Raw genomic sequence first — 11,159 nt, forward strand, 5'->3', positions numbered from 1 at the left:
ACATGACAATTGTTGCTTAAAAAACAAAGAAAAGTTTATGTTTCGTTCTGTTTTTCTTTTTTACTTTTGGCAACGAAACGACACAACTGCGGTGCCCCTACTGGAGCCTGCCGCCATCGTCGTCTACTATGGCTTAACTTCAAACAGCACCATCACTGCTAAAACTCAACCGGCATGGCCACCACAACACAACCATGTCCAACCCAAACTTACAAACGCCAATCCTACCGCTAGGGGCGTTAAAGAGAAGAGTCGAGTGGAGACGAAGTACTGCAAGGCTCGAGCTTCACCCACCCCACATACCAGTACTCGAAACTCCATCCGAACTCGATCGAGTATCAACTTTCCTGCTCTAATTTGACTCGAGTAGAAAATATGGATACTCAAGCTAGACTAGACTCAATCAACTTATGGATGAACTCAAGCTCCAGTACAATAAACTCAAAAGATATGTAATTTTAATGTTCATCAATCACAAAGACTCTTTTGCAGGACAGCGATAAAAATATTATTCTGAGCATCACACAGTTACAGAGACTTCATTGTGCAAAGTACTTGCTGAAAAATGTATGGAAAAAAAGTTGCTTAAAAGAACAATCATCAGCATCAGGGAACTTCATGGCACAAGTTAAGGCAAGCGTAAAAGCGGTACCTTACGAAAATCCTCAGTTGTGTGGTGAGCGACGTCCTCTTCCAGCGACTTCTAGTATAGAGCATAATATGCTTATCTTGCCAAAAGAATTTGCTGCGGAGAACCTTCTGCTGGCTATTTCCATGAGAACCTGATTGCTTGAAGTCAATCTTTTTGTCGCTTCATTCGCCAAGTACGCAGCCAGATCAAGCATCCAAAGGACACCAGCCTCTGATGATGTGGAAATTACAGAAGGCAAAGAATTTAGAAAATGACATGTCATTTTATACCTGCAATTTTATGAACAGAACGTGTAATTGCGAATCGATAATCAACAAAAACATAGGAACGAATATGGATAAATCCAAGAGAAGAGGGACATGTCACCACGGGATGAATTCAAATAATTAGAGAGAGATCAGACCTCTAAAACATTGTCCAATGCTTTGAGGAGGTCCTCACCTTAAGTCTCAGGCATAATGTTGCCGAATCAGCTTCCTCTGAGCCGCATTTCTATGAGCCAATATGACTAGGATCAACTTATCACAAGTTCCCCATCCTTCAAGATCGTTCATGAAAATGATCAAGAAAATACTAAATTAGATGACAAGGGCGACTTTTTCTTTTCTATTTTTTTCAAAATCCCAATGATGTCGCAGGCTCAAGGTACATAACAATTTCGTAACTTGTACCTGTGAACAACATATTGCAGCTTCGTGAAACATACTCTGTACAAAGAATCGTGTATCTTTCATTTGATCTCGACCATTCATCAACTGAATGAGCTCATAGAAATTCTGATCGCAGAAGCGATTGAACCAAAAAAAGCTAATATTTACACGAAGAGAAACAATTAAAGACAGTTTGAAATCAAAGGGAAATTGTGATGATCGAATTCTTTTTGCATCTCCAGATCGCTTCTGGATACAGAAATAGCTCGATCTTAACAGCCGATCATTCTCTCGTTTCGAGAAATGTAAAGTTCTTTGCGTAATTTGATCTAACCAAATCATACTCTTATCTGCATTTGTTTTTTTTTTTTTTTTTTTTTCATTTTTCCTTTTAATTTATGATGTGGCAGATTGCCATGTTCAACTAAAAGAATTTGAGGAAACTTCATAAAACATGATGCCGGCTTATACCAATTGTGCTCCAACACCTTTTGAGCTTATCAGATTTTCTAGCGTCAGGGTTTACTATTTTACATAAGAAAGCCAAATTTTGTTCGCATCATCGGACAAGGAATGGTAACAAGAAGTAAATGTAAGAGCTACAAGAAATATCATGATCTCGTTATCTTTGAGCCCATTCTTAAGGATTGGACGTTGCAGTTGTAATCCATCTATTCATGATTGAAATTGCAAATGGCTGAAATTCCCAAGCGTTTTTGAGCGATTAATGAACCATTGCAAGTATAGATAATGAAATTGACAAAGCTAAACAAAGTATGGGAGACAGCTTGCCACCCGGGCTACAACAGAAATACCCAAATATCTCAATAATTGAAGCAATTAGGATCAACTAATTCTTCCAATTTGATGCCCTCTGGTGCGCTTAACATGATTGAGCTCTGCGTCGATATCGCTCGAGAAAGTAGTTGCATGCTTGGACGATGCTCCGGTTTGGGACTCAAGCAGGAAAAAGCCATCTTTGTCACGAAAGCCACTTCCCCTAGCACATTACCTTCCGGGTTTGGAATTCTTTGATCTAAAATATCTTTCAGCGGACAAGAAGCCATTGAATTGCTTGACGATGATGATGATGAGGACGCAAGAGATGATATGAGATCGCCCGGGTGTCTTCCCATAATTACTTCCAATGTCACCACTCCGAAGCTATAGACATCGCATTTCTCGTTCGGTTTCATTGTGTATGCAAGTTCTACATAGAGAAAAAAGTAAATTTTTTTTTCTAGCTTTTATACAATATTCACGCTTCGTAAATCTAAAGTGATTTTGTCCATTAAAAAAAGTATCACTACGAGCCATCAGTGCTAGAGAAAGTTCTCTTCTTTTTGTTTTATTTTTCTTTTCTTTTGGGGGTGGGGGTGGGGAGCGGGGGACGTAGGGGGTTTGTGGTGTTGGGTATTTTAAACGACTCTTTTTCGATTGTTTATCAACAAAGGAAACTCTACTTCACTCATTTCAATGTAGAGGCTACTGAAATTTATATTTTAAAGTATAAATTAATACATTCTTTAGATTCCAATGGGTTTTATAGCAAAAAAATTCACTTTACTAATTGGTGGCCTGAATCTCTACTAATCTATAATTGAACCTTCAAATTTATGAATAGCTTTTGGATTTCATCTCTGGTATTTTGAAATTTAAAGCAAGGTAGGTAAGGATGAGGATCTTGTATAAGCATTGTCCTATCTATAAAATGAAGTGCGCTGAAATTTTGAAGAAACCAACTTACCTGGAGCTGCATATCCAAAGGTGCCTCCAAAGGAAGTCCAATTAGAGGCATAAGGATTTAGAACTTTAGCCATGCCAAAATCAGAAACATGAGCTTCATATTCTTCATCTAGTAAAATGTTCTTGCTCGATATGTCTCGATGAATTATAGGAGGTGAGCATTCATGGTGCATGTAGGACAAAGCATGAGCCACACCTTTAACAACTTTCACTCTCTTATTCCAATCAAATCTTGTTATCCTCTCTTCGTTGCTCAATACATCCTTCAAGCTACCAGATTCCAAGAACTCATACACCAAAAATGAATGTCGAGAACAGGAGCAAAAGCCATATAGCTTAACAATATTGCGATGCCGAGCCCCAGTCAATGCATGAATCTCCCTTTCGAATGCTTTTCGACCCACCATTTCAACGTCTAGTGCTTCCTTAAGTTTCTTTACAGCAATAGTCTCACCTGTTTGTAACTGGGCCTTGTAAACACACCCTTGTCCTCCGACACCAATGCAATATTTGGCATCAAACTCCTCTGTGGCTTCAATAATGTTCTCATAAACCATTCTTCCATCAAAGCTCCATATTGCCCACGGGTTTTCATTGCTTCCATCAACCAGACTAGCCTCTGTTTTCCTTACTCTTCGGCATAAAGTACTTGAAGCTCTCACAACAAGAAACAAAGTAAGTAGGCATCCTAAAGTAGGAATCAAAATTAGCAGCAACTTTTTAATTTTGTTTTTGCGTGTGGATATTGTTGCTGTACAGGGATTGAGACCGGCAATAAATCCACACAAGCCTTTATTCCCTCTCACAACTTCAATTGTAGCATTGCGAAAGGCTGGAATGTTTGGCAAAGGACCTTCCAACTCATTATACGATATGTCGATGGAAGTCAAGCTTGCCATATCCTCAAAGGTCGACGCAATTAAACCCGAGAGCTGATTGTGGGAGAGATTGAGTGCTTCCAATCTTTGCAAGAGCCCAAGTTGTCTAGGTATTCCTCCCGTAAGCAAATTTTGACTCAGATCAAGAACTTGAAGAGATTGAAGCTTGCCGATCTCAACGGGAATACTTCTGTCAAGATTGTTTCTACTTAAATTTAAAAACAAAGCTTCGAACAATCCCCAAATTGTTTAGGAATTGAGCCGGTTAAGTTATTTCCGGCAACATCAATTCTTGACAAATCGGACGATGTTCCTAGTTCTCGAGGTATGTAGCCTACAAGTTGATTGTCACAGAGGGAAAGCTCTAGAAGTGACTTCAATTTTCCTAGATCTTTTGGAATTTCCCCAACAAGACTATTTGAAGAGAGGTCAAGTATATGTAATCGGCTCATGTTTCCAACCTCAAAGGGTATCACGCCTGAGATTCGAGTGTTGGAGATTTTCAAGCTGGTCAAATTGCTATATTCACCCAGTCTAGGTGGTAGCTCACCGTAAAGTTTATTGTTGCTCAACTCAAGATAATCTAAGTAAGGATATGTCCCGAGACCATCAGATATATTTCCCTCGAGATGGTTATTTTGGAGCCTAACTCTATACAAATTCGTGCAGTTTTTGAGGCCTCGCGGAATTGGACCAGTGAAGTGATTGTTATTGGCGGAAAAAAATTCAAGAACTTGACCACTGCAAATGTCTTGTGGCAATTGGCCGACGAACTTGTTATCGCCCAGCTGCAGGCTTATGAGCTTGCTTAAGTTACCTATAATGGATGGAATCGAGCCAGAGAGACTGTTACCTATAAGCACGAGTTCTGAGAGAGATCTGAGCATTCCTAGTTCTTTAGGAATAGGACCAAACAACTCATTTTGGTAAAAGTCAAGGATATTCAGATTGCTCAAATTCCCTATCGTTGATGGGATAGGACCTGAAAGTTGATTGTCTTGGAGGAAAAGATATGAGAGAGATCCGAGCATTCCTAGTTCTTTAGGGATAGGACCTGTTAAATCATTCCTTAGCAGTTCGAAATGTATGAGGAATCTCATTCCTCCAACTTCTGAAGGTATGGGGCCTGAAAGTTGATTGTCGTAGAGGTATAGATATTTCATTTTACTAAGATTCCCCAAAGTTGTAGGGATGGATCCATTGAGATAATTGGCTGATAAATCAAGTTGAATTAGAGACCCCAACATTCCTATTTCCTTTGGAATGTACCCAGCCAATTGATTATTGAAAAGCCATATCTCTTCCATGTTGCTCATGTTTCCAATGGAAGAAGGAATTGGACCGGTGATTCTGTTGTTCGCTATGTGGAGATAAGCGAGAGACTTGAGCCTTCCTATTTCTTTAGGAATGAAACCAGCAAGCTTATTATCCGAAAGATATAGATAGGTTAAGTTGCTCAAGCTAAATATCTCATTAGGAATCGGACCAGCCAAATCATTATTCGAAAGATTGAGATCTCGTAAAGATCGCAGTGACCCAAGTTGAGTCGGAATATTTCCGGAAAGGTTATTTTGAGACAAGTCCAAATAAGTAATCTTGGCAAGATTAGCCATGCTCAAAGGGATTTTCCCAAAGAATGAGTTGTTGGCAAGTGTAAGAGCGATCAAGTTGGGCAATTGAGAGAAATTGAGATAATGAAGCGTACCATGTATGGTAGAATTTGAAAGGTTCAAGCTTGCGACGCTTCCGAGAGAATCACAATTGATTCCGCGCCATGAACAAGGGTTGGTTCCATTCCACGAAGACAAAGTAAAGCGGCTCCCGCTGTCTAGCTTAGACTTCCATGTTAGGAGTGCCTCCACTTCCTCATATCTCGTTTGATTAGTAGCACTAGCAAGGGCCACTAGAGAAGAGCTTCGAGATGAAGCAAGAAAAGGCATTTCCTGCGTAAGCAGGAGGAGGACATAAGCGAGGAACAACATTGAGAGTTGTTTTTGAGATGAGGCCATGACAGGTCGTTTAGGTTATTTGCGGTAGGCTTTCTTTTGTTTCTAGTTGCATATGTGTTGAAATGGACCAAGTAGAACTAACGTATTTATAGAAGAAATTGGGACCGTCAAGTCAAGAACAAGTCAATGATCACTTCTTCTGGTTACAGGGTTACCTCTCCAGACAGAAGGTGAATTTCGTCACCATATTGGGGATGCCCTGCCTGCCTTGTAACGTAGGTGGACTGATAGGATTGCATTCCTCATTTTAATGTGTTGGTGCCCGCATGATCAACACTCCCCTAAGTTCCTTTTTGTATATTTGTATACCCTCTCAGTACTTTACATCCTAAAAGTCTAGAGGTCTAGATTGAACTAGGACAAAGCCTTTTAAGGACATGCTTAGGTCCACTTCTTCTCAGTGAAGGAGAGAAAATTTCAAATTTCATTTTAGTCAAAATTACACAAAACTATCCGAATTTTGGGGTAGTATACGTTTATTCCTAAACTTTCAATGGATCCATAAATACCTCATGAACTTCCATTTTGTCACGGCCATTAACCTTCCGTATTTTTATCCATAAATCTGTGCAAAGACTTATTAGTTTTGTATGGAGCAAAGGCTGGGATGTAAGTCAACAACACGAAAACATGATATTGCCGTAATACAATCCCAACCTGCATTAATAAAAAAGACGTCGTCGAAAAAGCATGAAATTCAAGAAAGGCACAACGGAGTGCTGATTTATTTTTTCTAACAGAAATACCCATGGGTGTTTTGAGCTATATTTTCTTAATTTCTATGTAGAGATTATAATCATAAATGTAGAAGCCATCGTCAAGAAAAACAATTTTGGCATGAGGCATTATTGCTGCAATTGATTAAATCTCACGAGATCATAAAATGATTTCAAAATTATTTTTCTAAAATTGATCTACAATATTAGCTACAAAAATGAATGATTTTTTGTTTTATTGTTTTTAAAAATATTTAGACATCAACTACCATTATCGTGCCATGGTTCGCTAAAATGCAATGGTTCATCAGTTGGTGGGCAAAATACTGAGCAATGACATTCTTATTAACGAGTACTTTTGTAGCACTCAATAGATTCTACCATCTTCGATACTTTGGAGTCCTCTTCTTTACGAACCATCAACATGGCTGTCCAATTGATGAATAGCAAAACGCCAAACAGCTCATGCTGAGTTAACTAATTGCGGCATACTTCATGTAAAAAGCCATTTTGATTGTTAGCATCATTGTGGGGTAGTAGTAAGCGGCTTGTTAACCCAGGACCTATAGGACATGGGTGATGTGGAGTCGTTATGGCTCAAATGGAACATTTCATGATGCCTACAAACCTTTTATGTTGCGCGTATAAATTTGAGACATAGGAATGGACTACTTCTTGGTCACGCCAAAAAATCCCTAGGCATATTTCCTTTTGACTTCCACCAATATAGCTTGTTGTCTTTGTCGTCATGTGAGCAAGTGGCATGAGCCTTTCAGGATCTCTAATTATTTTCTCATGGGATATATAGGTCTCAACTCAACTTAACTTGGCAAGATATCGTTACGTATGTTAATAAATTGCAATTTCACTTAAATAATTGGAGATTGAGAGTGAAATAACCTATAACAAATATTTTTATGCTAGTTTTCCCATCATGGAGTATTTTCTATATTGATCGTAGAAGGAATATCGTGTTAGTTAGTTTCCCCTTTTTTCTCGATACAAGCCGGTAGGATACCTGAGCAACCGTAAGCATGGAATTAGAATATAACGGTCAACAAACGTTTTTTTTTTAATTGATTTTTCCTTCTCTTTGTCTATTTAGAGTTGCTCAAGAGAGTAGTATGCGACTTCAACGTGTCAATGGTTAGGCAAAACCCTAATAATAACAATATCGATAAGAGTAATAAATTGCCAATAATAAAAATAAGAAAGTGGCCAAATCACTCACGTGGATTTTCACTTCAACCCCCACCAATATAATATTATCAATTTATTTTTTATTAAAGAAGTCGTTTTTAATTGAATAACCTAATTAATTTTAGGGTGCGTTTGTTTCAAAGAAAATTCAAGATTTAATTTTTTTTAATGAAAAGTGATTGATTATACAATTTAGAAAATTTGATCTTTCCAGAAAATTAATGTACCCTGACTTTTCAATTTTTCTTTGCTTTTATTACTCGAATTTGGCGTCTCCTAGACTACCGTCCCTCCCGCTCTTATCGGTTGACTTGACTAATGAGCCAGCAATCATCATCTAAGAGACACACTTCTCACGACCCCGCGTCTCTCATCACGACTTAGGCATCGTACATCTAATAAATTTGCAAAGACTTATTAGTCATCTCTGAATATAAGTCAACACCACAAAAATTGAATATCGATGGAACACAATCACAACTACCTCCATTAATAAAGTTTGACTTCGCTGCCGAAACATCATGAAATTCGCCAAATGCACAGCAGAGTCCTTTTTTTATATTTTCTTTTTCATTTTCAGAAATACCGATGTGTGTTTCAAGCTGTACTTGGTCTCTGCTTTATGTAGAGATCGTTATCATAAACATAAAGCCACCATCAAGAAGAAATAACGTGGGGTGTCACAAGCGCAATTGGTTTAGAGCCCATTTGATTCAACTTTGAGGAAATGACTTTGCATTTCTTCAAGTATCTTTGAGTGAATGAACATTTTGTGAAGGCAAGTGTGTTTGAAAATTCATTTTTTTATGTACACTTGTAAAGCAACTTTAAGGTGAAAAGAAAAATGACAAAAAAAAAATAAAAAAATGGAGAAGGAGATGCAGCTGTGTGAAGAGGGGAAAATCATGGGGGAGCAGCTGGTGGTGGTGGGGAGGCGACTGGTGGCGGTGGCGGTGGTAGTGGGGAGGCAGCTCGCCCGAGGTCACGTGGCCTCAGGCGACGCCATCTAAGGTCGCGCGGACCTCGGGTGAGACTTCTCGTCTGCCAAATCTAGTTGCTTGTAGCTGAGTGCCGCTCGCCGGCTAAGCTTCACGGTGGAGTAATAAGTCCAAGGAAGAAGACGATAAACAGTGTTTTTTTAAGCAAAATGGGAAAACATGATTATTAGTAAGGACAATATTGAAAAGAAAAAAATTCATTAAACCTTAGATTAGCATTTGAAAATGTTGAAAGCCCAAAGCAGGTTCAAACTTGCTTTGGGCTTTCAATATTCCAAATGCTAGCATTTGGCAAATGAAGACTCAAAAATGTGAATCGAACGCAAAATATTTTTCCCAATGGGGTTTTGGAGGCTCAAAGCCTCTTGAAAAAGCCAAACCAAACGAGGTGTGTCTTACCCGATCATAAAGCGACCACCATTTCATATGTTTTGTTAGAAATTTAATTTTAATGAGTGCTTAGCGTAGTGGAGAGGATTCCTCTCAAGTATCGTACCGTCAAGGGCAGACGGTATGACGGTTAGCTTAGCGGAGAGGATTCCTCTCAAGTATCGTACCGTCGAGGGCAAAAGGTGTGACGGAAACCAAAGCGACACAATAGTTCACATCCCACGTGAAACGATAGTGATTTTGGTGAAGACTTCTCCACTTGGTGGAACATGGTGAAGAAGACGACTGGACGAATTCCCATGTTGATTTAGGCATGTTTGTTTATTTATGTTTCTATTCTTCGAAACACCAATTTCTGTTCTTTTGTTTCGGGGAAAAAAAAGAATAGAAACGCGTTTATTTACACTTTTATTTTCGGGAACAAAAAATTTATTTTTTTATTCTCGAGAATAGATTTGGAACAAAAACAAGAAGTAGAAAAAAAATTATTTCTTGTTCTGGAAACAATTCCGATAAAATCACCGGCCGTTATAGCGTAGATGATAGATCATTTGTCCTCCACCGAGGAGGCCAAGGTTCGAAGGCCCTGCGAAGCTGGGAGGCTGAAGCGCTGTGTGGTGAGTTAAGCGTGGCGTCGGGGTGGTGGTTTCCCCGCTAGCAACACCTGGGGGTTTACGTGGCGTCTATCGGCCAAAGCGGTTCCTCCAGCAAAAAAAAAAAAAATTCCAATAAACACCCACCTGAGTGGCGCTGCTGGCGGCGAGCTTCTCCTCCTAACGCAAGGGGAGGAGTTTGATTTCCGGGTGTCGCAGGATGACTTACTCGGTGGCACGTGTGTGGTGCCTAGCACGTGTTGCCCCAGATTTACCCTGCTACCTCGGGCCTTTGAGCTGTCTGTGTTGGTACGGTGCGCGAGTTCCCTAGGTCACAAAAAAAAAAATCCAATAAACACTTTTTTTCTTTCTCCTCTTTCTTTCTTCTATTTTTTTCTTCTTATTTTCTTCTTCTTCCTCCTCCTTTTGCTAGTCACCGGCCTTGAAAATAGATGGCGCTGACGATCGGCCAAATGAGGGCTGGCGACTCGCCAGAGGGGCCTCGTCGGCCCTTGTCAACCGGTCGCCGGCCATGGCCGAGGCCAGCGATCGGCCAAAAGGAAAATATGAGAAAAAAAAAAAAAAGAAAAAAAAAAAAGAAGAAAAGGAAAAATATAATAAAAATATTTAAAAATTAAAATAAATATAAAATTATATAAGTTTATCAAACGCATTTCTTTTTTAGAGTAGAAATTTTTTGCAGTTACCAAATGTGTTCTTATACTCATAAATTGTTTCCGGGAACAGAAATTAAAAAAAAAAAACTATTTATATTTTAAAATTATTTTCAGAAACATAAACGTTATCAAATGCACCCTTAGACACTTGACATCGTACTTAAAAAGGACTTTTACTCCGTCTTGCCACAATTTATGCAGAGTTGTCCAAACAGTACATGTAGAATCATTTAATGCTCTACTTCGTGTGTAAATGGGATGTTCCATGTGAAATACGAAATTCAGATGGAACCACGTTAAATGCATGAGGGTAGGTAGTTGAACGAAATCAAATGGAAAGAGTAAGAGACGAAATAATGAGTGTTGGAAGTCCACAACCGACTATCACGTGAAATGACAGTGATTTTGGAGAAGACTTCCCCACTGGGCGGAACATGGCGAAGAAGACGACCGGACGATTTCCCCATGTTGATTAGACACTTGACATCAATACTTAAAAGGACTTTCGCTCCATCCTACCGCGATTTATGCAGAGTTGGCCTAATAGTACACATACAATCATTTAATGCTCTACTCCGCGTGGAAATGGGGTGATCCCTGTGAAATACAAGATTCGGATGTAACCTCGTTAAATGCGTAAGAATAGGTAG

General features: G+C 39.2%; 2 protein-coding genes across 2 annotated transcripts; both read right to left on the bottom strand.

Annotated features, from left to right (window-relative positions):
- Positions 1 to 1,820: 1,820 nt before the first annotated feature.
- On the bottom strand, positions 1,821 to 4,145 carry LOC104434494 (MDIS1-interacting receptor like kinase 2). Its single transcript, XM_039304320.1, has 2 exons — positions 3,050 to 4,145; positions 1,821 to 2,512 (listed from the first exon to the last, which is right to left on the bottom strand). Exons 1-2 carry the CDS (start codon positions 3,945 to 3,947, stop codon positions 2,127 to 2,129), a joined length of 1,284 nt encoding a protein of 427 aa, XP_039160254.1. The 5' UTR covers positions 3,948 to 4,145; the 3' UTR covers positions 1,821 to 2,126.
- On the bottom strand, positions 4,142 to 5,975 carry LOC120290499 (probable leucine-rich repeat receptor-like protein kinase At1g35710). The gene has a single exon (XM_039306773.1). It carries the CDS (start codon positions 5,933 to 5,935, stop codon positions 4,142 to 4,144), a length of 1,794 nt encoding a protein of 597 aa, XP_039162707.1. The 5' UTR covers positions 5,936 to 5,975.
- Positions 5,976 to 11,159: the final 5,184 nt, after the last annotated feature.

Source organism: Eucalyptus grandis, chromosome 2 (assembly GCF_016545825.1).
Source record: "Eucalyptus grandis isolate ANBG69807.140 chromosome 2, ASM1654582v1, whole genome shotgun sequence".
Classification (NCBI taxonomy): domain Eukaryota; kingdom Viridiplantae; phylum Streptophyta; class Magnoliopsida; order Myrtales; family Myrtaceae; genus Eucalyptus; species Eucalyptus grandis.

What these genes read in the sequence shown, in the direction of transcription:
- LOC104434494 (XM_039304320.1), bottom strand. Translation starts at nt 3,947, where the DNA reads ATGGCAAGCTTGACTTCCATCGACATATCGTATAATGAGTTGGAAGGT. An exon ending in CTTTGGATATGCAGCTCCAG is followed by an intron (nt 2,513 to 3,049) that starts GTAAGTTGGTTT and finishes TTCTCTATGTAG; the next exon opens with AACTTGCATACACAATGAAA.
- LOC120290499 (XM_039306773.1), bottom strand. Translation starts at nt 5,935, where the DNA reads ATGGCCTCATCTCAAAAACAACTCTCAATGTTGTTCCTCGCTTATGTC.